This window comes from Myotis davidii, unplaced genomic scaffold, assembly GCF_000327345.1.
Source record: "Myotis davidii unplaced genomic scaffold, ASM32734v1 scaffold901, whole genome shotgun sequence".
Taxonomy (NCBI): domain Eukaryota; kingdom Metazoa; phylum Chordata; class Mammalia; order Chiroptera; family Vespertilionidae; genus Myotis; species Myotis davidii.
Genome location: NW_006291427.1, coordinates 557,051 through 582,021, shown reverse-complemented (window position 1 = coordinate 582,021; position 24,971 = coordinate 557,051). Strand labels below are relative to the sequence as shown.

General features: G+C 55.1%; 3 protein-coding genes and 1 long non-coding RNA gene across 10 annotated transcripts in view; 2 read left to right on the top strand and 2 right to left on the bottom strand.

The window, feature by feature from the left end:
• Positions 1–4: 4 nt before the first annotated feature.
• On the top strand, positions 5–10,310 carry LRCH4 (leucine-rich repeats and calponin homology (CH) domain containing 4; the record flags this gene model as incomplete). Its single annotated transcript, XM_006764710.2, has 18 exons — positions 5–158; positions 3,719–3,863; positions 4,022–4,148; positions 4,334–4,439; positions 6,353–6,489; positions 6,631–6,746; positions 6,885–6,984; positions 7,219–7,309; positions 7,400–7,476; positions 7,683–7,744; positions 7,850–7,975; positions 8,114–8,182; positions 8,275–8,378; positions 8,500–8,583; positions 8,798–8,883; positions 9,071–9,208; positions 9,309–9,386; positions 9,686–10,310. Coding segments are annotated over 18 exons (1,998 nt in total), but the record flags the coding sequence as incomplete, so codon positions are not given.
• A 477-nt stretch (positions 10,311–10,787) lies between these two features.
• SAP25 (Sin3A associated protein 25kDa) lies at positions 10,788–12,991 on the top strand. Of its 6 annotated transcripts, none has more exons than XM_015564545.1 (6): positions 10,788–11,260; positions 11,441–11,593; positions 11,802–11,902; positions 11,991–12,097; positions 12,175–12,328; positions 12,449–12,991. In XM_015564545.1, the coding sequence occupies exons 2-6, from the start codon at positions 11,448–11,450 to the stop codon at positions 12,916–12,918; spliced, it is 978 nt and encodes a 325-aa protein (XP_015420031.1). In that variant the 5' UTR covers positions 10,788–11,260; positions 11,441–11,447; the 3' UTR covers positions 12,919–12,991. The 6 variants fall into 6 exon arrangements, with proteins under 6 accessions (XP_015420031.1, XP_015420033.1, XP_006764748.1 ...); XM_015564547.1 differs by having other exon boundaries at positions 10,788–11,593; positions 12,488–12,546; positions 12,628–12,991; XM_006764685.2 differs by having other exon boundaries at positions 10,788–11,593; positions 12,449–12,546; positions 12,628–12,991.
• Positions 12,992–16,953: 3,962 nt separating this feature from the next.
• LOC107183226 lies at positions 16,954–19,115 on the bottom strand. Its single transcript, XR_001514021.1, has 2 exons — positions 17,410–19,115; positions 16,954–17,376 (listed from the first exon to the last, which is right to left on the bottom strand). It is a non-coding gene; the product is annotated as an uncharacterized LOC107183226 (long non-coding RNA).
• Positions 19,116–19,271: 156 nt separating this feature from the next.
• The window catches only part of AGFG2 (ArfGAP with FG repeats 2), a 24,838-nt gene continuing 19,138 nt past the window's right edge, over positions 19,272–24,971 (bottom strand). For both annotated transcript variants that reach the window (XM_006764683.2, XM_006764684.2), the window contains 6 exons: positions 23,032–23,152; positions 22,545–22,627; positions 22,275–22,358; positions 21,246–21,374; positions 20,796–20,881; positions 19,272–20,447 (listed from right to left, as the gene is read on the bottom strand). In XM_006764683.2, coding sequence (XP_006764746.1) covers positions 20,388–20,447; positions 20,796–20,881; positions 21,246–21,374; positions 22,275–22,358; positions 22,545–22,627; positions 23,032–23,152 — 563 coding nt within the window. In that variant the 3' untranslated portion in view covers positions 19,272–20,387. The remainder of the gene's footprint in view (positions 20,448–20,795; positions 20,882–21,245; positions 21,375–22,274; positions 22,359–22,544; positions 22,628–23,031; positions 23,153–24,971) is intronic.

Here is a 24,971-nt window from a genome sequence, read left to right as displayed (position 1 = left end):
CGTTCCAGGATCTCTGGGTCTGCCGGGGAGCCGCAGTGCAGAGCGGGCCCTCGAGGAGGCTGTGGCTACCGGGACCCTGAACCTGTCCAACCGGCGCTTGAAGCACTTCCCCCGGGGTGCGGCCCGCAGCTACGACCTGTCAGACATCACCCAGGCTGGTGAGTGCACCCGGCCGAGCGCCCCGCCGGGACCCTCATTTGCATTGCCCCGCCCCCCTGCTCGCTGCTCCGAGGCCGAGGAGGCTGGCACTCCCCTCGCCCGTCCGTGTTCTCGACCCGCCGATGGGCATGAATCTGCGATCGCCCCCTCCCCGCCTTAAGAACCACCAGGCGATGCGCGCGTTTCTCGTTTTCTTGGAAAGCCCAGCGTTCCTGGCCGAATGTTGTGATCCCCTTTCCACCCCACCCCCTCCGCTTCTCTTTATTTGCATATTGGCGCACCTGTAGAATGGTCCCTCCTCTTACCTGGTTGGCTTATTGGCCTGCTTTTCTTTTCTTTTTTTTCCAACTTCAGTTCTGATCGTTCCATAAAGGAGCCCCCATGAACCCCTCTAGTGACTCCTTTCTCTTCCTCCACATCATCTGCAACTCCGTCCCCGTTCCGCCGAGATCCGAGCAGACTTAGGACCTCCTTCCCATGGATTTATTTGTCCCTAACGACGCAATGTTTCTGCTTGCTTTCTCGCAGTCCCGCCCTCTAAGGTCCCAGGCCCTCTCCACTCTTCATCCAGCCCGCCTGTGGGAAAGAAGCAAATCTTTCATCTCCCCTCTGCACCTCAATTCTTCCTCCTTATTCCTGACCCCCTTATCTGAGTCCTTCTCCTTCCTGCGTGTGTGAGGTCACTATGGAGCCCGTGACCTCACAGGGACTCTAGAATTCCCATTTCTGTTTCTGCTTTCCCCAGGGGGAGAGACTTGAGGCAATTGCTAAAAGGAAGGAAATCTTATCTCCTTGCAAGGAGTGCTGGAAACCTAGAGACTGTCTGACTATCCTTCCACTCCCCATCGCAGGATCCCTCTAATCATGCTTCCTCCACCCTGGTGTCTGTTGATGGTGGGGTTTGGGGGACTCCACTGTGACAGGTGAGTCAGGCCTCAGCTGCTCTGGAGACGACCTCGGGCTGGCAGGTGTGTGTGAGCTGGCAGCTGTGTGTGTGTGTGTGTGTGTGTGTGTGTGTGTGTGTGTGTTGGAACGAGGGAGGAGGACTGCATTCCCGAAGCCACACCCCAGCCTTGCCCAGGGTGGGACTTGGGACTGGATGAGAGTGTCCTCCTGTTGACACTGCCCCTGGACTGCATTTCTCCCCTAGCAGGTGCCTGCTCACCTGCAAGCACTCCAGTGGGCACAGACATACTCTCTTTCCCACTGTCCCGGGGAGAACCAGTTTAAACCTTTCCACCTTTCTTGGGTTGCTGGGTACACTAACTTGCCCACTTTGCAGGGAGTGAGTTCAGGGAATGGTGAGCCCCAGGAGCCGTCCTCTCTGTCTCCCCGAGTCTCCTAACCCCCAAGCTCCAGATTGACCTCAGCAGCTGTGCGACACTCAATGTCTGTTCTCTTTCCCCTCCCCCTTGCTTATTTTTTGACAAAGACCAAATGTTATTCTTTACTTCCTTAGGGCTCTGTCTCAGTGAGTGGACTCCTGGGGAAAACTACCAAGAACTCCCTGATCCTCCTAGCTCTCCCCCCTCCCAGGCTCCTCCCCCGGCATTCTGGCTCAGGGTGCAGCCAGTTCCCTTGTGAGTGAGCTTGTGTGGTGAAGCGGGGAAATCTCAGCTTCCCGAGAACCCCTCTCTGCCTGCTCTCCAGGCAGGAATTCTCAGAACTTTCAGGGCCTAGAGTCTAGGCCAGGTAGGGTCTATCTTGTTCAGAACTCTCTTTTCTGTCCCCTCTTCTCAAGCAGGGTGCCTGTAGCTTGGGGTGGAAAGGGGAAGTGACAAAAACATAGTATTGCCTATACCCTGCCCTCCACACCTCCTTGCCCTCCAACCCAGGCTAAAAGCTTCACCACTCATGCCGGAGTAAGTTTGAACTCCTCCTTTCCCAGCTCTTTCTGAAACAGTATTTTCCATGCATGTTACCTATGGCATAGGCCCCTGAGATCCCCTGAACTTCATTCCTGGTGCCTGATAGCAAGATGACTCCTGAGATGGGAGGAGGGGCCACTTTCACAAAGGAGAAGTGCAGCTCATTCTCTCACAGACCACATCCTGTGCCTTCTGTGCCCTCCCTCCTCCTGCCTGGGCTCCCTTCCGCTCCTAGCGCTTGGCCCTGCCACCTGCCTGCCCCATAATCAATTGTTCTCTCCCTTCATCCATACGTGTGTGCACACACATTTGGTGGATGCAGAGAAAGCAGGCAGGTGGAGGGTGAGAGTGGGAGGACAGCGTTTGGTCCTCCCACCCTATCTGGAACTGTCCTTTCCTGTGACAGGTCTGTGTGCACCGAGGTTGGGAGCAGAGAGAGAGAGAAAAATTCCTGGGGAATTAGGCTGTCGTCCGCTCAGGCAAACACAAGGCCCACCAGAGACAGAACCGGACAGATTCATTTCCTGTCACAAGACCCATTTCCTTGGGGGCTATATCCCAGATTCTCCTCCCCTCAGCTTTTGCTCACTCTTCCCTGGGGAAGGCCATTTAAGAAGTTCACCCAAGTATTGCTGCTCAGGACTTCCCCCAGCAGGCCCTGGGCCCCTCCCAGTACAGGCCAGCAGAAGAAACATAAACCCAGGCATAGAGGTTTAAGCAGTGAGTGTCTCCATATTGATGGGAACCCAAAATGCCTGATTCCTTGCATTGCACTGGCAGGCCACCACTTGAGTTAAAGTGGCAGTAAAAGACTCTGCCCTCCTTCCCATCCTCTCCACTAGTCGCTGTGTTCAAGACACAGGCAAAGGGGGTGGTTGCATGAAGTCTGGGCAATAAGAGAGGAAGCAGAAGAAGGCTGGCAGGGCTATCAGAGGGTGGGAATGAGTGAGCCCCGAAGAACGTGCGTCTGGACGGAAGGGACCAGAGGACTCCAGCTCCCACCGCCAGCTTGGCTGATTGCCCTTCCTGGTCCTCGGGAGTCTGTGGCTTCATAGATCCTTGGGCCTGGTTTGCTGCTCCCAGGGGCTGGTGAGAAACCGTTGTCCAGAGTTGGGAGCCTTCATTCTAGAGCCAGGCTGTAATGACCCTTGGTTTTTCCCCGGACTGAACACAAGTTGAGGTTGGGAGTTAGGACCCCTGATGAAGGATGGGCTTTCTCAGTGGTCTCTCCCAGAGATTGTCCATATTCGTATCTTGAGCCTCCCAGTTCATCACACTGATATTTTCTTTGGAGTACTAGCACTCCGCTGTGATCTTTGCCTTCCACCTCTCCTGGCATCACAGAGCAACAGGAAACCACAAGAGTTATAGAATCCAGCCACCATTCCAGTATAACCCTTCATTGTTTGTTTGAAAACAGCATCCATGGCTTGTCCCCACACCCCTAGTCTGAGTTTCTCTGGTCCAGTGACCCTAAGGCCTTTGCCTTCCCTTTGCCATTCTGGCTGTTCTTGGAATGTGCTCCAGTTTGCAGAAGGCTTTGTTCTCTCTCCAGGTAGCCCAGGTTTATAGGCCCGATTCTTCAGGTCTTTTGGGAAGGTAGAGGGCCGGGCATCTGGCTCTGGAGAAGTTCAAGGTCCCCCTGTCCAGGCTGGGCCTCTCCACAGCTCTCCAACACTTGTTTCCCCTAGACCTGTCCCGGAACCGGTTCCCCGAGGTGCCAGAGGCAGCGTGCCAGCTGGTGTCCCTGGAGGGCCTGAGCCTCTACCACAATTGCCTGAGATGCCTGAACCCAGCTTTGGGGAATCTCACAGCCCTCACCTACCTCAACCTCAGGTAAGGAGGCAGCGCCAGGGGCGGGTGCAGCTTATCCTTCTCAGCCCCAAGCACCAGTGTACAGTACCCTGGGTGACCCTCCTGGTGACCTTTAGAGGAGGGCCACACTGGGATGCTCTGCCTGGGGAGTGAACCCACTGCCTTTCTTCCTTCCACAGCCGAAACCAGCTGTCATCGCTGCCGTCCTACATCTGCCAGCTGCCCCTGCGGGTCCTCATTGTCAGCAACAACAAACTGGGAGCCCTGCCTCCCGACATCAGCACCTTGGGAAGCCTTCGGCAGCTTGTGAGAATGGGGAGCAGGGCGAGAAGAGGGACTGTAGAGCCAGGCACCAGGGACCTTTTTGGGGGGGAGAAGTTAAGGAAAGGCAGGATGTGCCCTAGGGGTGAGGCCCAGACTAAAGGAGGTGACCAGAGACAGGAGACAGCTCCTGGTCTTGTGGCTTCTTCCTAGTTTTTTCCTCATTCCAGGATGTGAGCAGCAATGAGTTGCAGTCCCTCCCCACAGAGCTGTGCAGCCTCCCTTCCTTGCGGGATCTCAATGTTCGGAGGAACCAGCTCAGCACCCTGCCTGATGGTAAGGAAATGAAGAATTGGAGGGGGTGGGGGGCGGCAGAGAAAGAGAGAGACAGACAGAAGTTAGAGAAAAGTTAGAGAAAGGGAATCTTCCACAGAAAAATAATGCTTAGTTGACCAGGGTTTTGCATTGTATTAAACAAACTAGATTATTTTATTTGTTCTTGACCAGCATCCCTCTGAAGCTGGCAAGACATGGATTATTTGCTCTGTTTTACAAATGTGGGAAAAGATGCAGCAAGGGGAGTAGGTGAGTGCATTGGTACCCTGTAGAACAGAGGTCCTCAAACTTTTTAAACACGGGGCCAGTTCACTGTCCCTCAGACATTCCACACATGCGCACTGAGGGCCCGGGATGAGTTGGCTGCTAAGCAGGACAGGCAGTGGCGGCAAAAACACTGGGCGGGCCGGATAAATGTTTTTGGCGGGCCACATGTGGCCCGCGGCCGCCGGCCGTAGTTTGAGGACCCCTGCTGTAGAATCTCAAGGTCAGAAGGGCCTTTAAGGTTATCCTGTGTCACCACTCACCCCAGTGGGAGTTCTCAAACACCTGAGTCAGATGATGCCCTGCACCTCCTCCCCAGAGAGTCTGAATCAGTGGGGCCACATGCTGGGGCCCAAGCAGCTCCATTTTAATGAGCTAATTGTGATGCACCCCACATTTGATAGCTTCTGCTCCAAAGCAGCCACACCTTCTTTTATTCAGCCAGCATTGTTTTGTATACGTGTTCCCTGTGCTTTACGTGGGGACCAGATAAATGTGAGTGATGTCACTAAATCTGGGGCCATTTCTTAAAATGTAATGGCTTAATTAAATCCTAATTTAATGGGAGAGAAGCAGGAGGAAATTCTAGAACATGATACTTAGAGAGCTACAGGAGCTACACAGGGAGGCACTGGCTCTACTAGGGAACTTGAGGAAGGTTTTGCTCCAGAGGTGCAGTAGGAATTGACCATTGAAGGAGAGTTCTCCACCCTCTGCAGTCTCAGCAGAGGGAACCCCATGTGCAAAGCATGTGGGTGGGAGTAAACCTGGCCCAGCATGGATGCGGTTAGAAAGTGCTCGGCAGAAAGGACCTGTGCCATGCTGACCTTGGTTTTGAAGAACAAAAGACAGGAGTCAAGTGGTCATCCATTTCCTCTGGGCTACCCCTCACTGCTATGCTGGCCCTCTTCTAAGTCAGTAGGGGTTCAAATAAGCTCTATCTGGGCCATAAAAGAGACCCCAGCAAAATGTCCTGGGGCACAGAGGAAGGAGCAATGGATTCCAAACTAATGTTGGAAAGATTGCATGGAGAAGGTGATGAGCTGAACCCTGAAAGATGTGTGGACAGAACAGTGGCATTCTCCTAGTTGAGCAAGACAGCATGTGGAAAGGCCCAGAAGTCAAGGGGCTGGAGGGTTATCTGGTGCGGTATGAGGATGGGCAGTGAGATGGGAAACATGGGCTGAGCCAGATCAGACAAAGGTACCCCTATCTGAGGGCAAGCACAGTCTCACCAGGGGGCAGGGCTTGGCTAGTGAAGTGCAGGTGGGATTGCAGCCCCTTCTGCCCGGATACCTTTGTGTGGGGCACAGTTCACTTACCCTCAACAAGCCCAGCTGAAAGTCATGGAAAGTTTTTGAGCAACACGGTATCAACGTTGGTCTGATTTGGGGCTTGTGATGGTCACTTGAGAAAGAAGGAGTGGTTGGAGTGGGGAGTGGGCAGGGAGGGGAAATGGAGGAAGCACCTGGGATGGGCCTGAGCTGTAGTTGATGGGGGAGGGAGGCATGAAGGTGGGCCATATTTGAGCAGGAAGAGGAACAGGGAGACTGTTCTTAGATAGTGCCCTCAGCCAGCCAGGCCACAGCAGAGAGTAGAGGAAGTGAGCCCTTGGGCCTACTCCTGACTCTATCTTCACCCACCCTCAGAGCTGGGGGACCTTCCTCTTGTCCGCCTGGATTTTTCCTGTAACCGCATCTCCCGCATCCCGGTCTCCTTCTGCCGCCTCAGGCACCTGCAGGTCATTCTTCTGGACAGCAACCCCTTGCAAAGCCCGCCTGCCCAGGTAAGAGATGGGCCTGGGGCGGACATTGGAGACAGGGTTGAGATTGGGCGGGAGTGTGGGTGGGTCCCTTTGGTAGCCAAGTAGGAACTGGAATGCCCCCTGCTTTTCCCTAACTCCTTTCGTGCTCATCTTCACACTCAGATCTGCCTGAAGGGGAAACTTCACATCTTCAAGTACTTGTCAACAGAGGCTGGGCGGCGTGGAGGCGCTACACTGGGGGACCTGGCCCCTTCCCGCCCCCCGAGTTTTAGCCCCTGGTAAATAAGGGTGGGGAAGGAAGCCTGGATCCCTAATATCCCTTCCTGGCACCAGTGTCCCCATGGTTTCCAGAGGGAGGATGGGCAGGGGGTTGCTGCCCAGTATAGGACTGACCAGCTCTTCCTGGCTGGCCCCAGCCCAGCTGAGGACTTATTTCCGGGACGTCGGTACGATGGCGGGCTGGACTCAGGCTTCCACAGTGTTGACAGTGGCAGCAAGAGGTGGTCTGGAAATGAGGTAAGTGCCTCCTTTCCAAGGGACATTGGTGATCTCAGTCCTGGAGGAGAACCTCTGAGCCAGGACCCTTTGCCTTTTACCTCTAAATCTCAGAGTGACAGATGGCGGCTGGAGCTGTCTTCTTCCTTCCCTTGCCCAAGTATCCTGGGGAATGGCTGGCTTAGCAGCGGACCCCAAGGCCCTGAACCCATGAGTCCCCAGCTGTCTTTCATCTCTGCATTTCTGTATTTACAGTCAACTGATGACTTTTCGGAGTTGTCGTTCCGGATATCGGAGCTGGCCCGGGAGCCTCGGGGGCCCAGGGAGCGGAAGGAGGATGGCTGTGGTGAGTGGTGGTGTCGGGGGCCCTGGGACTGAGGGGAATGGACAAGCCTGCAGGCCCCCATCTGCTTGCTGACGTGTCCTGCCTCTCCAGCTGATGGAGACCCTGAGCAGATTGACTTCATCGACAGCCACGTGCCTGGGGAGGATGAAGAGCGAGGTGCTGCCAAGGTGAGGGGCAACACTCCATCCATGCTTTTGTTCCGGCCCTCCGGTCCAGTTTAAGAACCCATTGTGGCTCTCAAGTCAAAAAGTTTGCCCACCCCTGGGCTAGCCCTTGTCCACTGTCCATCTGCTGTGAGAGGAGAGCTGGAGGGGGGCCAGTGCAGGCTTGGAGATCAGGTCTCCCTCAGTTCCTCCTTCTGTTCTTTCTTCAGGAGCAGCAGCCACCAGAATTAAGCCCTGTAGCAGGGGAAAAGGAGAGGGCACCAAGCAGCAGGTACCAGAGCCACGTGAGCTGGCACCTCCTTTCTTTGCTCAGTCTCCTTGCACCATCTCTCTTACCTGACCTCCTCTACCCCTCATCCTGCCTTTGCCCCTTCAGGCGGGAGGAACTGCCTGGAGAGGAACGGCGCCGCCCAGACACTTTGCAGCTGTGGCAGGAGCGTGAGCGGAGGCAGCAGCAGCAGCAACAACAGAGTGGAGCATGTGCGGCCCTCAGGAAGGACAGGTGTGGGCACAGGAGCTACTGGCAGGTGGTGGGCCCTGGAAATGAGCGGAAACGAGCCCTCCTGAGCTACTCTGCCCCTCAGGGTTGGCAGCCCCCTGCCTAACACTGCTGACCCACATCTCTTCCTTCACTTTCTAGTTTTCTGAAGCTGGGGGTCAGGGCTCCTGGTGGAGGTGCTACAGCCTTGTCTACTCAGGCCACTTACAAGTATGTGTCCTCCCAGACTGCACCTCCCTGAGCCCTCTCCTTGCACTCCTTCCCCCTGACCATCCCTTCTAATTCCCATTCTGTCTCCTCAGCGGCATGCCCAAGTCCAGTGCCACCCAACCGGGAGCTTCAGGGGGACAGGGAGCTCCTGTCTCAGCCCCCACCTCTCAGGAGTCCCTTCCTATAGGTGGACCAGGTGTGACAGGGGCTTGGGGAAGAGGGTGGGGGCTTGTGTGTGTGAGGGGTAGCCTGAGGGAAGAGTGGGACACCGAGGGGATGTCTCTCACCTGCCCCTGTCCCCTGCCTCTGTTCCCCAGTGACAGCACCTGCTCCTCGGCCGCTCGGCTCCATCCAGAGACCAAATAGCTTCCTCTTCCGTTCTTCCTCTCAGAGTGGCTCAGGTGGGTCTCCCCTCCCCAGTCCTAACCCAGTGCTAATGCAGCACTAACCCCCAGGCTGCAGTCACCCGCTGGTCTGGGAGTTCTCTGGTCAATTGTCTCTTTGTGTTGAAAATCCCACCAACACAGAGACAGGAGCTGTGTGTGCCAGACACTGTAATCCAGCTACAAAGTTACAGTGGTAGTGGAGACAGCCCCACACCCTCCTTTTCTCCAGGTCCTTCCTCACCAGACTCTGTCTTGAGACCTCGGCGATCCCCCCAGCTTCTGGACGAGAAGGAGCTGATGGCTCAGTTGCGCCAGGTAAGAGAGGTGGGATCTGCATGAGTGGGGCCTGGGCTCAGCATGGCACCTCCTGGTTTCCTGGCCTCCCTCAATGTCCTCTTTGTCCACCTTGGTGCTTTGGCTGAGGACAGGAGATGCAGGCTGGAGCTCCCTGCTGACTCTGACGTTCTCATCCCCCCCTCCTCCTCCTTTCCCTGCCTTTCAGGTCCTTGAGTCGCGGCTGCAGCGGCCCCTACCTGAGGACCTGGCGGAAGCTCTGGCCAACGGCGTCATCCTCTGTCAGCTGGCCAACCAGCTGAGGCCCCGCTCTGTGCCCTTCATTCATGTGCCGTCACCTGCTGTGGTTAGTTGGGGCCCAGGGTGGGAAGTAGGGAAGGGGACAGGGGACTCCTGTGGCCCCTCCCTTAATCTCTTATCTTTTTTCCTTTCTCACACATCTCCAGCCAAAACTCAGTACCCTCAAGTCTCGGAAGAATGTGGAGAGTTTCTTAGAAGCCTGTCGAAAAATGGGGGTGCCTGAGGTATGGAGGGTTGATCTCAGAATCCTGGGGCTGGTCTACTATAAAGAGTGGTGGCATTCTGGGCTTAGTTGAACCCTTTGCATGGATGACAGGGCTCCGTTCACAGGGAGCATGTGGTCCCCAGAAGGAAGTCCCTGTCCTGCATGTCTCCCTTCCCTGCATGCCTCTTCCCTGCACTCTGCATGTTGGCACGGCTCTGGCCCTGGCATGTGAGGGCAGGGGGTGGAAAGAATTGTCTTGCTGCTGCTGATGATGTCTGCCCTTTGTCCTTGTCCATCTGTCCTACTCTCCCTTCCCAGGCTGACCTGTGCTCGCCCTCGGATCTCCTCCAGGGCACCGCCCAGGGGCTGTGGACCACCCTGGAGGCCGTGAAGCGGGTGGGGGGCAGGGCCCCCCCACCACTCTGGCCTCCCTCTGGTCTGGGCGGCTTCATCCTCTTCTACGTGGTCCTCATGCTGCTGCTCTATGTCGTCTACACTCAACTCCTGGGTTCCTAGGACCTGAAGTCACCCCTCCCCTCACCACCTTGCCCTATTTCTATTTATAAGACTCCTGTGCAACCCCCATGCCCACCAGTGGTGCCTTCAGCCCCTACCAAAGACACTAGTGAACCCTCCTCCCTTCACAAACACTGACCTCAGAGGCCCCCCTCTGGTACCCCCAGATCCTGGGCACCCAGCCTCTGGCCCCTCCCATCTCAGTGCTGATGGTGCCTTCATGCCTTCTCCCACCCAGCCCTGCCCTCTGCTCCCCCAGAGGGGGTGGATCTTAACCTTCCCACTTTCACTCTCTCTCCACCCCCTACTCCCCACCCCCAATATTGGGGGCTAAATTATCTATATTTTGTAGAGAGAACTCTATATTTGTAGGAGATGCAAGGCCCAGTCTGGGTCCCCATCTCATGTATAAATTGTACAGACTGTGGCTGCCTGTGTGTGTGTGTGTTTGCGTCTGCTCCTACTGTGGCCAGGCCCAGTCCTGGCAGTACCCATTGGGCTCTATGTGCCAGCCTGTCTACTCCAGCATTTTCCTCTGGAAATGACAGGTCTTTCCTCCCCTATGAGCCGTGGCCCCTGTGTCATCTCCCTTCTGATATCTGCTGGCAGCTTCTTTGCATCTCATTTGTCCCAAACCATGTCCAGGGTGCCCCTGACCTCACCTACATTTTTAAGGGCCATCCTGTCAGCTTCCTTTGACCAGGTTCCTTTAGGGTGTCTCCCCCCTGCCCTCTGCCAAGGGCTGGGAAGCCCAGAGGAAAAGATACACGGGGATTTCATCTGGGCCCCTCCCCCCAGGAGTCCCTGTGCCAGCCCCACCACATCCTGGAAGAGGAGGGGGCCCCAGGAAGGGGCCTCCCCTACATCGCTGCTGTCGTCCACGCACTGCTGGAGCAGTCTTAGGGTTTGAGGTAGGGGCACAGGGCCACCACCGGCCTGGGATCCCGGAAGAGAAGACAGCCACGCCTGGGCCCTGCTCTAGCGAGGACTGGGGAGGGCGCCTCGCCGGCCCTGTTCCTCGGGCACCCTGTTGGGTTGGAAGCCGGCCTGCCCGGCCGGGCGCCTGGATTCCTCTGAGTGTGACTGAGGGTCTGGGATGGAAGATGGGGCATCGGATGTTGTGTCAAGTGCAATAAAGAAGCTGGAAGGTCTCTAAGTTGCCGCTAGTCTCTGTGTCTCGGCGAAGGAAAGTGGTGAAAGCAATGCATTGTGGGAAAGGGGGTCTAAAGCGGCCTGTGCTCAGCGCTGCCCTGGGAAGCAGGCCGGGCTGCGCAACCCCCGCCCCCGCCAACAGGGGTCGCCCCGGGACCCAGCGGGAGCGCGTGCCACGTGGCCGGAAACGCACTGCGTGTTGGCGTCGCTGCGAGGCCGGGTGAGGTGGGTGCGGTGGGCGAGGTGGGCGGGCAGCCTGGACTTCACCGGGACAGACAGGGTGGTGCCCACCACGGAGGGAGGCTGAGACCGAGTGGGCGCCACGGAGGGCGAGGCAGACGGGGTGGGAGGCCGGGCAGCGAGGGGCCGGGCACAGAGGTGCGGCCCTGCCCTTCCCTCCCCCAGACGCGGCATGCTGCCCTGGCCCCTTCCACGGTGGGACGCCAGCGAGGAGCAGGCGCCGGAGGAACAGGGCCCCTCACCGTTCGGTGACCCTGGCAAGGTTCGGAACTCTGGAGGGAAAGCCCTGGGGGAGCCAGGTGCCCCCCCACAGGACAGGTGAGGGGCGCGGCACGTGGGAGGCGCTTGCGGGAAGTCTGCGTGGGCTGAAGGGTCCCGCGGGTGCAGACTCTCATGGTCCGTGCGAACAGTGGTTATGTTCGGCCTCCCGCACCGGGCACCTTTGACCTGGCCGTGGGAGTGTTCAGACTCGGAGGGGAAGGCGGGAAGCTCTGACTGGGGCGTCTCAGGGCCTTTCCACCTCCAGCCCCCAGTTCCGGGCCCCAAGGCCTTCCTGGACCCGGAGAGGACAGTGGCAGGCCCCGCCCCGTGCAGGCCTGGTAGCCCAGCAGCACCCGGGACCCCCAGGTAAGTGCTGGGCCTTGCCCCGTCTACTCCTCAGTACCCTTTTACCCACTCCTGAGCCTGTTTTAATCTCAAGTCACCCCCCCCCCAGTTCCCCTTTTTCCCCAGATGGCCTGGGGGGTGGCCCCTTCGAGAATGACCCTGCTGGCACCATGGGACCCCAACTATGAGGCTAAAGCTGGTTCTCAGCCGGTGTGGGTGAGTAGGGGGTGCCTATGGCTCTGGTCTCTGGGTGGGGCAAGGATACTCCAGTGATCTTTCCTGACCCTCCACAGGGACCCAGCTGTGCTTCCGGTGCCTCTTTCTCAAGCCGGACTTTGTGTCATCCTTCCTTCTGGCCGCTGTACGAGGCAGCCTCAGGTAGGGACCGCAGACCCCTGACTTCTGCAACAGTACATCGGAATGGCGAGCAGGCACCCAGGGATGCAGGTAACTTCCCTTGGTCCCCTCAGACTCAGGACTAATGCTTTGTGAGCTCTGTAGGGAACCCGTGCCGAGGTCCCTGGGATGGGAAACCCAGCCTGTCACCCCAACAGCTTTTCTCCCTAGGATTCCCGGTGATGTGCTGTGAAGATGTCTTTCTTTCAGACCCTCTCCTGCCCCCTGGGCAGCGTGTTCCCTTGTACCTGCCTGAAGCCCCTCAGCAGGTGGGTACTTTCCTGCCCTGGCCTTTTCTCAGCCTCCCTGCAGGGCTTGGGAGGAGACACTTCCCTCTCTTCTCTCCTCAGGTGATGGGCTCTCTGAAGCTGCTGCTCCCGCCCCCTATCATGTCCCCCCGGGTGTGCCCCACCCGGTCCCCTGGCTGCTGCACCACCTGGCTCAGTGGGCCTGAGCTGATCGCCCTCACTGGCCTCCTGCAGATGAGCCAGGGGGAGCCAAGACCTAGCTCCATGGGTTCCTCGGCAGCTCCCACCCCCCCTTCTGATCCCCTAGACCCTGTTTCTGATCACGCAGGCCCCAGTGGTTCTCACTGCACTGACCCATCTCTCCGACAGACCCCAGAAACCAATTGTCCATAGCACCTCTGGGGGCATCATGGGTCCTCTACTCTCTCGGGCGGTTCTGTTGACAATAAATGTGTTCGTTTGCAAACAGGCTCCTTGTGGTAAGTAGCAGAATGGGGCATTCAGGCAGGGATAGGGGTCTTTTCCTCCATGGCAGCTTTGGCTGTCCTCCCCTAAAAGTCTTGTTACTCATTGGCCACCCCCTACAGTGGGGTGAGGGAATACATGGGCCTAAGACCTTTTCAGGCTGACCAAGAAAGGCACCTTTAATGAGGGGCCGCACAGCACAGTTCCCCAGACTGAGTATATAAGAAACAAGGATTCCATCAGCTCTGCCAGGCCCAGGAAAGGGAGGATTGTGTAAGCATGTGGCTGACATTGGAAGAGGCAATTTAGGGAGTAAGGGGGTGGCACATCACTTTTGGGGGACACCAAAGGAAAGATACCTGGTGCTTTTCATCCTTCTTGCGCTGAGGTCCCAGAAGTTTATCCTTAGAGCTGAGGGTTAGTTCTTTGGTTTGTTGGAGACACAGGCAGGCACTGTAGGTGTGTGTCGGGGGGACAGGGAAAGGTACTCGTGGGAGTCCTCATCAGAGGAAGGGTGGCAGCCACGGTTCCCCCAAGACTCTGAACTGATGCTGCATAACTTCGCAGGGAAACAGGATCAGAGCTTTGGCTGAGAAAGCCCAGAAATTTGTAGGATTTTTTTTGGAGGGAGGATGGTGATCTAGAATTTTCCCCCTTAAAAGAATCCAACTTCTTGGGGAACTTCCTCCTGAAGACTTCCCACTGCTGGAAGGGGCAGAGAGGGCAGGGGGCCCGAGGGGCAGCTCAGCGCCTCTGTAGGTCACCCGTCCTAGGGGGTGTCTGTGCCTTAGAACCCCTCAGTTGTGGGAAACACATTCTAACTTTGCCATTTTCTCTCCCTCATCTCACTTTCCATCTGTCAGATAGACCTGGCAGACGCTCACCCTTGCCTCCAGAGTTGGTTCTGGGACTTGATTTGGGGTAGCTGTGGGGGCAGTGTGTGATAGTCTTGGGGGCATTGCCTCATGTTTCCAGAGGGATCAGGTCCAGGTCAACTAGCTGAGGTGACTGGCTGAGGGGGTCCCGCATGGCAGTGTCCATTTCTAAGTAGTCTGGGGCCATGTACTCAGTGCACACATACTCCTGGGCTAGTTGGACTGGGCTGATACCCTCCAGCTCTCCAGCTCTCCCCAATGCTGGGATGGGGGCCTTGGAGCCTGTGCCCTGGCTCCCTGGCCCTGGCTTGTAGGAAAAGGGGCAGGGAGCTTGGGGAAGAGGACCTGGTGGAAAATAGCTCATGGGCACTTAGTGCCCTCCCAATCCTAGAGCAACTGGTGGAGAGCAGCGTTGGCAGCAGAAGGAAGGTGAGGGGGGAGGTGCTATCATAAAGTAGCCACCCCCACCCCTCATAGGCTCCCATTGACTCATAGTCACTCCCAGCTCCCTTGGGTATGTGGCTCCCTCCCCTATCTAACCCTCCGGGTATGGGGTATGAGGCTGATGCCCCCAGCATCCCAGGGTCTGGAGGGTGGCTTGCTTGCTCCTCTCACCCAGGCACCTGCTACAGCTCAGGCCCCTTGATTGGGCCCAGGTGACTCAGATCTCATGAGGGTGGGGGCAGAGGTCTGGAGGCGCTCATCAGAGGATCCCTTGGCAGTGGCTTAGTCCTACCACTGGCACCAGCGTCCCTAAGTCGCTTCATGGCGGCCAGGACAGTCTCATGAATGCTTCAGGCACCATGACATCTATTGTTTGTAGCCACAGCACCCACGTGGCTGAGTTTCAGGAAGGAGGCGTCTGCATGGCCACAGCAGCACACACTGAGCAGGGACAGGAGCAGGAACCCCAGGTAACAATGCCAGGGTGTCCTTGGAACCTCTGCCCTTGGGCTTCTGCAGCAGGCTCAGTACCCCTAAACCCAGGCACAGGTAGGTGGTAGACACTGGCCTAGGCCTCGTGTCCACCTCAGCCCCTTGGGCCACAGTGTCACTGGCCAGACATCCTGAAATGAAGTGAGGATTCATGTCCTGGGATCCTCATGGGAACTGGAACCTTGGAAGGACAATTGGATGATCGCGGGGTGGGGGGTGGGGTGGGGGGGGTGGAGTGTGTTGGAGTCACTGTGCTCAGAGAACTGATAAAGTGTAAACGCTTAATATTTGAAATTGATTTCGGTGACCTAGAGCAGGGAGAGGCTAGGGATAGACCAAATCCACGACTATCCGACCCTGGCCCCCATATTCTCTCCGCCCACCCCGAACTTGGGCCTCACTGCGGTGGCTGCAGGCACCTCGAGGAAGGTGCCCTATCACACCTGCTGCTCCGCCGCGCTCTCCCCACCACGCCCAGGCTGCGGTCACATGTGCGGAGGATAATCAGGCGGCCCTGGTGCACGCACCCGCCAGGCTCACGCTGATTTTGGGCGGTGCTCCACCGGCAAACGTCTCGTTTCGGTAACACTGGAGTCTTGGCGGCTCTGCCCGGGGCAGGAGACACAGCGGTGCTGGGACTTCTGCTTCCGCGTCAGGCTGCGACGCCGCGGTGGACTCAGATGCTCAGATGCACGGCGAGCGACTTGGACTCTGTCCCCGTGGGGTGGCCGCCTCCGAGATTCCTTACGGCCACAGGCAGTAAAGTGGCCGGCGGAGGGGGTGAGACGGCCGAGGAAAGGCCATAGTGGGTAGAGGTGGCTGCTACGTCTTGATGCCCAGTGTCTCTCTCCAGCTCCCAACTTAAAGCTTATGGCCGGGTTCCTGCCCAATGACTAGGACACCCTGGTCTCGGGAGAGGACTCAGATGAGGCTCCCCGCGCCACCTCTCCTCCCCCCCTCTCCACCAACAGCTCATCACTCCCCACCCCGGGAGCTGGACGCCAGCCCAGTGGTGGAAGTGGAGTTCCAGTCGGGACAATCTCCACCCCACCCGCTCGGACTGGGCTCTGGCAGGCGTCCGGAGCGTGGGGGCATCTCCATGGATTCGCGCTGGCTGCTGAGAAAGTGACCAGGTGAGGCGAATGTGAACGCAGCATGGAACTGTCAGCAGCGATTGTGCTGGCTGCGCGATCCGCAGTCCTGAATCACCTGCAGTGGAGCCCCGCCACCCTTACAGCAGCACCCTCTTCTGGTTCTAGCCGTCCAATAATCCTTCCCACTCAGGACTGGTTTTGTACTCTTCCTTCCCAGGTAATTCTAGGAACCAGACCACCTAGCACTGGGTTGTGCTTTCAAGGAGCTGGAGGTTCTCTGTGGATTTGGGGTGATAGGTGTCTTGGGATAAGTAAACTTGGAGATTGGCCCCAACCCACCAGAATCCAGGTCAAGAGACCATGGAAGGGGGTTCCATGGAGGAAAAGGCGGTCTCAGGGGCATTTCCATCATGCTGCCCCATCACTTCAGCCCCTTCTCCCCACCACAGTCCAAAAATGCCACCACGGGCCAGCTGAAATCTCTGACCACAGTAGAGGCTCTCTGGTGGTCAAAGGCCCTCTGCCCTTTGTTTCCTGAGAGGTTTGGGATGGGGTTGGAATTCAGACATTTAATTTTTTAATTGATTTTAGAGAAAGGGAGAAAAACGATTTGTTGTTCCACTTATTCATGCATTCATTGGTTGATTCTTATATGTACCCTGACTGGGGATCAAACCCGAAACCTGGGAGTATCAGAGGGTGCTCTAACCAACTGAGCTACCAGGCCAGGACTGGAATTCAAACATTTTTACAACTCCTCATCTTCCATGGACCAACTATCTTGGGGAAAGATGGCACTGGTCAGTGCACACTCTACAGGACAAACCAGCAGTTGACACCAATGGGGGCCTTAGAAGACCTCATGATATCACTCTCATGGAAAGTAAGATACCTAAAGCGAAGAGCTGAGGGGAAGGGAGAAGAAGAGGGCAAGTGTAGCCTCCATTAAAGATGGTGTTTGGGGAGGAGCACAGTCAAGAAAAGCTGTAACAAGAGTACTGAGCAAGGGAACCTGATTTTTTTTTTCTGACTAGTCCAAGGGCCAGGACAGCCTGAGCAGGGAGAGTAGAGCTTTTCCATGTCCCAGGCCTGGAAAAGGGCTGGAGTACTGGAGGAGCCAAAGGTGCAGGATGCATGGGAGCTGGCTGGTACCTTAAACACCTTTTAAGGATGATACTGGGAGTGGGATACAGGACCAACCAGCATCCTGAGGGTGGGTATCCAGCCAACAGGCAGGTGTGCCCAGGCCCACTTCCAAGTGCCCCTCCCCCCTCAGCAAAGCCCCATCAATACGCAGGAGAGGTGCTGGCAGCGCAGGTTGTGCACAGGGAGAGGCAGGTGTGTGGGTAAGTCGCCACCAAAACAGTATGTTCAAGGCCACAGTCCCTAGGGTGGCCTTCATCTATGTACCAGATGCCAATGTGCAAAGTGGCAGGGACAAAAAAGCCATCTGCAGGCCCCTCCCTTTCCCAGCCTGGGTGCTGCCTTGAAGAGGAGGGCACCCATGGGCCTACCTGCTGTGCCCCTGGCCTGGAGCCTTTCCCACAGGTTTGACTTGAAACTACCCATAGGAGAGTCTCGTCGTACCTACTCCTTTCCACTCCCCATCACCCAAGCCACCTTGCAACACCCCCGTCCTGGGAGATCACAGCTGCTGTCAGAGAGCAGCTCTAGATCACCTTAAATGGTGGGTAAAGATAAAGCAGGAAGCAGCAGGGATCTCAGTGCCTGGGTTCTGGGCAAGTAGTGGTGGTAGATGGGTTGATTATCAATGCCAGGTGATTTAGCCTGCTGGGTACAGAAAGAGCCTGGAGTCAAATTGGCCTAATCAGTTGTCCTAGCAACACTGCCCTTGTCCTTACCCAGACAAGATTTATTCTAGCCTGTTGCCCTGGTAACTTGAGTTGCTCCCCTGGGACAGGAAATGGCAGAACCTCAGCTCTGCTGGGTGAGAACACTTCTCCCAACCACAGGGGTCCACCTGTGCATCCCCCTCTGCCAGGTGCAGGACAGCCATGGGATCGTGGGATGGGATTTCCACATTCTGAGTCCCTCCAGCCCCAGTGTGTGTGCACTGGGGTTCAGATTTGCAACTACCAGGCAGGGCCATGCAGGATTGCCCCAGGGGTTAGGGCAGGACAAACACAGCTCAGTCATTTAGACATTTTCTATCAGGTGAGGGATTTTTCCATTCTTTGCCACTCACCTGGGGAGAGGAAGTCAAGCTGCCAAGAGAGGCAACTGCAGTCCTAGTCTTGGCTTGTGCCTGGGGAACTCTTGACTTTTCTGCCCTGGGGTCTGAGGCTGACCCAGTATAAGTTCTGACTGGTCAACCAGCTCTGGCCAGTGAGCTGGCTGGAGTCCTTACTGGACAGAGTGACTAGGAGGCAGGGAGAAGGTACTGCAGGGAAGTCCTGGGCCCAGGCACCATGCAGTAAGGAGATCCCTGGGGAACAGCAGGCGTGTGACTGCAACATGCAGTAAGAATCACTGCAGCTCTTGGTTCTTTAAATCTCACCTCCAAACCTCAGTATTTTTGCTTAGGAAAGGAGGGGAGCTGGGGGAAAATAAGAAAGGCTCCTTTCCCTATTACACGGCAACAGACACCAGCTTTCCCGCCGCCATTCCCTGGCTCTAAGCAAAGGGAATGCTAAAGAGACAAGAGGAAGGGCAGAGAGATACCAAGGGTGACAGAAAAATACTAAAAGGAAACAGACAGAACATGATAAATCCAGGGGGAAAGTATGGTGGTCCACCCTGGGAGATCCCACCAGGAGATGGAAGGAGGGGAGGCTGGGAGAATGAAAACAGACACAAGACAGGATTGTGGGAAGGTTGGGAAGCCATCCTGGCTGGGCAAATGGCAGCAGCTGGAGGTATTTTCAGAAAAATCTTCCAAGTAAATAAAGTGATAACCCAATCCCTGTTTCTTCTTGCTGTTACACTGTTAAAGGTAACTGGGTAGAAAAACCCAGAGAAATCCCAAGAACGAACAGCTAAAGGGCCAAGAGTTTCTGGGCAACCTGGAAAAGGGAGGAACCTCTTCTGACAGCAAGGATGCGTGCTGTGCCTCCCTCCGTCAGGGGAGGTGTTTAACCCAAGCGGTCTGTCTTGTCAACACACACACAGACACCAAGGCTGTTGCCACACCCCCTCAGGGGAAACAGTCTGGGGAGGGGCTGAGAACGCACCTGGGAGTGGTTGACAGCCACCAGCCCTTCTCCTGCCTTGCCCCCTCCCATGGCTAACACGGGACTCCAGTTCAGACAGGAGCTGGCTCTGTGGGCAAGGAGTCCTGTCCTGGGCCAACTATCCTTGGCCCACAGCAGGCAGCATCGCAGGCGACATTAACACCAACCCAGGCAGTCATGTTGAGTGATGTGAGGGCACTCAAGCTGGCCCCAAACAAGACCGAGTGCCATTTTCTTTTTCTTTCAAATGCAGTTCTTTTCCAACATTGCCTATTAACAGCTTTGGTGCAGAGATTTGGGGGCCAGGGAGGTACATGGGAAAAAGAAAGGAAAAAGTAGCCAATTACACAAAGCCTTTCCCTGGAAAAGCCCAGGCTCTGGGGTGCTCAGAACATGTGGCTGCCCTCCCCCTACACGCTGGAGCTCTGGCTTTGCTGGTTGAGGCACAGATGGGGATACATCCCATTCCCCATGTACAAGAGCTTTCTGGGAGAGGGAGAATGGCTGCTTGTATCTCTATCTCTCTTTCTCTCTGTGTATATATATAATAGGCTATATTAGAAAATTCTCTCTATATAAATATAAAACATTGGTATCCAAACACCACAACTAACTAAAGTGCTTGACAGGAGTTGGACATTGTCTAAGTATGTAGGTAAAACTAGTCATTCTGAGTGTCCAGGATGAGGGAGAGAGCTGGGGAAGCAAAAACCATGGAGAAAAGGGTGTGCTGGCCCAAGCCAGGGCACAAGGGCACTCTGGTCCCCCCGCGCCTTCTCAGCCCGTCTGGTCACTATCCCCCGTCAACACTGCACCTCAGCCCACCTTTACTGCACTCTTCCCACTGTGCTTCTGTCCATGAGAACAGTGCTGGAAAGCTGGAAGGGTTCCCCCAGGGCAACCTGGTCAGCCTTTGCCCACAGCTTCCTCTGCCCACGGGGTTGGGGACAAAGGGAGCACTGTGTATGCTGAGGGCAGGAGAGGAGGGGGGTTACTTGTCATTGTAATTAATAATTTGAGAAATAAAACACTATTGCTCCTCTAAGCCAGGCCCTGCCTTCTCTCCTGGGCCTCCTACCTGGGCGGGGGCTGGAAGGAAGAAGGGAGGAAGCTGCCCTTTTATATGCAAGCTCCAAGCAAAGCATTAGCACCTCCATCTCCAAGACCCCTACCCTGCACAACAAGGCCCACTCTGGTCCCAGACCCACAGAAATGCCACAGGCAAGTGGTCACCAGAGCTGCAGGGAGTAGAAGGGCCCCAGAGAGCAGGGAAGAGGCCCCTCCACTCCCAGGACACAGTGCTACAAGAAAGGGTTGGTGGTGGGAGGTTTGGAGGCAAATGGGCTTGATGAAGATCCAGTCTGGAAAGAAATAACAACAACAACAAATTGTTAGATTAAAGAAGAAAAGCTGGAGGCCACAGAAGAAATGCAGTGCAGGCTTCCTTTCTCCCTTAACGTGACTGCGCTGAGGAGAGTGGGAACTCGAAGGAGCTAAGAGCCAAGTGGAGGGGGTAGGTGTTGGGGGAGATGACAGGGCAGAGAAGAACTGAGGCCCATCAACTACCCCCCTCATCCCTGGCTTGGACAAGGCAGAACTTCATGAGGAAGGGGTCTAAGTTCCACCCCACATCACCCTCTTCTAGAAGGATTCTGTCCCCAAGACCCGGAGTGAGCGGCCATGCCCCACACCATGGACTGGGCACTCACCATGAAGGGATTGGTGGAGATGCCCCCTGGCTGGCTGAGTGGCCTCTGCTCCAGCTTGGCTGGTCCCAAGTCACTGAAGGAAGATCCTGGGAAGCAAGAGCAAGAACTCAGCCGACATGAGCCCTGGCCCTCATGCCGGTGCTGACCTGCTCGGTCTCCCTCCCTGCAGGGCAGGCACAGCTCTCTCCCAGGTGCGCAGTGAGAGGGGGCCTTGCTAAAGACAGGAATAAACGTATGGAGCAGTCAGAGTACACAGTCAGGTCTGGTGCTGCCCTGATTCCTCCCCTATGGTCCCAAATGGAATTAGCTTGCACGTCTGGCTCCCTAATATACCTGCGGGCGCGTGTAACACATGTGCATACACATTTGCACGCGTGCGTACACACACACACAGTCGCTGGGGGTGGGCAATGGGGGGTGAGGAAGGAGGGTGAGGTCTGAATCCTTTACCATTCTGGTGCTGAGGCATCGAGGTCTGCAGGGGGAACATCGGTGGTGGGAAGGTGGTGGCAAAGGCCCCGGTGGGTGGCACTGTCTGGGAGAAGCCAGGTCCAGCACTGCTCATCCCAAAGCCAGGTCCTGTGGAGTGAGGGACATGAGGCTCAGGTGAAGGTCTGGAACACAGGCCGGAGAACAGTTCTTCCTGAATCCTTCCAAAATGGGAAAACAGAATGGAGCTTTTCCCTAACCAGAGGGACCCAGCACAAGTACCCTGAATGAGCCAGAGAACTCTTCAGCTTCCATGCAAGATATCAAACCTGCCTCTTCCTGCCCACATGGCTTGTGGCATGGAGAACATGAACACGACACAGAACTGGGGGCAGCTGTAGGCTACCTATTAAACTGCATAAATAAAAAGCTAATTATCGGCCCTTTCTGTGCCTCAGTTATCTCATTTCTAAAATGGAGCAGTACCTATCTCCTGGGGCCACTGTGAAATGAAGTAACAGATGTAAGCACTTAGCACTGGGCCAGCCTGCCACAGCACTGGAAGCTGCTATTCTTCTCTCTTCATGCCTCAAGATTTTTGAGAACAAACAAAGGGATGGTAGTGCATGAAGAAAGAAAACAGAGGCTGAGGAGGGGCAGGGTGAGAGGAGACCATACCACCCTGGCTGCTGAGGGCAGGGAACAGGGTCCTGATTTCAGGTGGCTCGCCTTCAGACACAGAGGGCTGGAGAAAGAGGAATCACTGCCATTGTCAGCCAACACTGAAACAGCCTTAGAACTGACGCAGGTAAACAGCAGTCTAGTCTCTAATTCTGAAATTCTGATCTGTAGCCTGGGTGCCTCTACTTTTTGCCCACTAAGATGGGTCTGGCCTGGACTGGGGCAGGGTGCTCAGGGGGACTAGTTTGGGAAACCACAACTGCCAGCTGAGGCTGCCTGCTGCTCCTCCTGACAGTGTGCAAGGAGGGGGGAGGGGAGAGAAATTGGTGCTGTGAGATACAGGGACAGGGAACAGTCTGGAAGGCTTACCTGTGGCCAAGCCATTGGGCTGGAATGGGTTTGTGGAAGGCAGCTGAGGGTGAGCAGCAGGTGCTGTGAAAGGGTTGGTGAAGGCTGCTCAGGGTGGAATGGGGTAGAGATGAGAAAAAAAGATCATTATTTTTTTCCCCCATTTGCTTAATATTGTGATAACTGAGCATTCCTCTAACTCTTCTCTCCATTCCACACACCCCTGTCCAGAGTTCTCAATTCCCTCTAGGACTTGGATCCCCTCCCTGGGTCTTCACAGGCAAGACTCACCTCCAAAGGCAAGCCCTGTGCTGCCACCTCCGCCAGTTGTGGCCGACTGGAGTGTGGGGACCTGGCTGGTCATCCCAAAGATGCTGCAATGCGGGGAGAGAGGTCAGCATACATAGCTTCCAGGACCAAGGCGATAGGTTGGGCAAGGGACTAGGACAGTGGTTCTCAACCTTCTGGCCCTTTAAGTACAGTTCCTCATGTTGTAACCCAACCATAAAATTATTTTCATTGCTACTTCTTAACTGTAATGTTGCTACTGTTATGAATCGTAATGTACATATCTGATATGCAGGATGGTCTTAGGTGACCCCTGTGAAAGGTCGTTCGGCCGCCAAAGGGGTCGTGACCCACAGGTTGAGAACCGCTGGACTAGGAGATGGCACACCCAGTACTGCCAGAGAGGAGGAGCTGAGTGGGCTGGGAAAAGCAAGGCCAGGGTTACTTGGCCCACTCTCCTGCCCTAAGGCAAACCCATGTCTGTGCCTACCTGCTAGGGATACCTCCAGCTGATGCCCGAGGTCCCAGGAGGCCGCCCATATCTGTGAGGCTGTTGGGCTGACTGGCAGGTGCAAGAGAGGCGGCACCAAATGGAGTCACCTGGCTGCTCCCTGGTAAGTCATAGGAAATAAAACAGGGAGTGTTGGGCTGGAGACAAGATGGAAAGGGCAGGAGAAGATGGGATTCAGTGGAGGAGTGGAGTGATCACACGAGAGGCACCACCTGGGTTCTCTGAGCCATCCCAGTCCTCCCACGATCACCCAGTTCAGGAGGACTTGTCTCCCACTGAGAATTCCAGGCCATGTGATACCGGGCTCTCAATCTTCCTAGTGCTCAGAGCCGCCACCGCTGAGAGAAAAGCAGCTTTCTCCTAGCGCGGGAGGGATGGTGACTTGACTTACACTTTCCATTTTTCCCCTCAAGAGACTGTAATTTACTCAAACCAGCATTTCCACTTATGGATAAATCTTATGAAGGGCAGGTAGAGAGGGTGGGGGAAGAGCTATGAAAGGTCCAAGGACACTTGGGAGAATCTCATGAGATGGCACTGGAGGTGATGAGCATAAATCTTCAGCCATCAGCACTCCCATTGGAGCCACTTCTTTTTTTGGGAAGCCACCCTGATGCTATGAGCTGAGATTAGGGCTTAGAGACACTGCTCACTTGGGCAGAGCCAACTGCAGGGTTCTCCTGCCCTCCCTGGGGTTCACATCTAAAAAGAAAAGGCAGAGGACAAGCTCCACATGGGAGTTTTACAAAACAGCCTGCAGAGCAAGAGTCCTGGAAATCCCACAGGAAGAGACCTAAGGCCCTGTCATTTTCTGAAAGCCTCTTTATCTATGTGTCTACATATCATCTGTCAACCATTCTGGGCTGTTGTGAGTGTATAACAAGGCTACAAATGAAAAAAGTTTTATTTTTATGAGTGCTGGAAGACTCATTCCTGAAGGGATAGTATCTGCAAAGTGTCTTTATTGGTTAGAGCATGGTCCCCAAACACCAAGGGCTCGATTCCCTAAGGCAAACCCATGTTGGGGCACATACAGGAATCAATCAATGAATGTGCAGATGGGTGAAGCAACAACTGGATGTCTCTCTCTCTCTCAAATAAAAAAACAAACAAACAATGACTATTTGAATAGGTAAAGTAAGAAGAACTGGATTCTACTTGTGGCTGTACCACTTGCTACCATTGTGATTATAGCGAACTATTTCATTCTCCATTTTTTTCTCACCATCTCACAGGGTAGCTGTAAAGACACTCTAAGTGTTTTAAAATCTAAAATATAACACAAATGTGAGGTATTATAACATATGATTTAAGAAATGATCTGTAGGGTCAGAGAAGCAAGACAGAGTCTTAAAGGAAACATACAATGGCTGGCTCCGAACAGGAACACAAGTGAAGAAGACCCTCCCTAGACCCTCAGCTCCAGCCTTTTTACATGCTCTGCCTCTGCCTTGAACTAGAGGCCCTACCCATGACCTTGGCCTGCCAACTCCTACTCACCCTTTGGGCTTAACAATACCATGTCTTTAGCCTTTCCTGATGCACTAATGTGAATTCGATCCTGATTTTCCTCAGAGCACCTTGTTCTTTTCCTTCAGAGCACTTGACATATTTACAGTAATAAATAAAAATACTACTAGATCAATTCCACTGCCAGGAATTTTCTTACAGATATAACTTGCACGCGCAAACATGACATACAGGGTTAACTGCAGCACTGTTTAACAGCAAAAGACTGAATCATCCTAAATATTCATCAACAGGGGACTGATTAAATAAATTATGATATATACATATAAAAAATGAGGAAGCTGTTAATGTATGGATAGAAAAAGATCTAATAAAGTTTAAAAAATCAAGGTGCACAACAGTATATATATTATGCCATAAAATCTGTAAAAAAAAAAAAAAAAACAAGA

Coding starts and splice junctions, on each gene's coding strand:
- SAP25 (XM_015564545.1), top strand. CDS start 11,448: ATGCTGCCCTGGCCCCTTCCACGGTGGGACGCCAGCGAGGAGCAGGCG. Junction 11,903..11,990: donor GCAGCACCCGGGACCCCCAG/GTAAGTGCTGGG, acceptor CCCCCCCCCCAG/TTCCCCTTTTTCCCCAGATG. Junction 12,329..12,448: donor GCAGGCACCCAGGGATGCAG/GTAACTTCCCTT, acceptor TTTTCTCCCTAG/GATTCCCGGTGATGTGCTGT.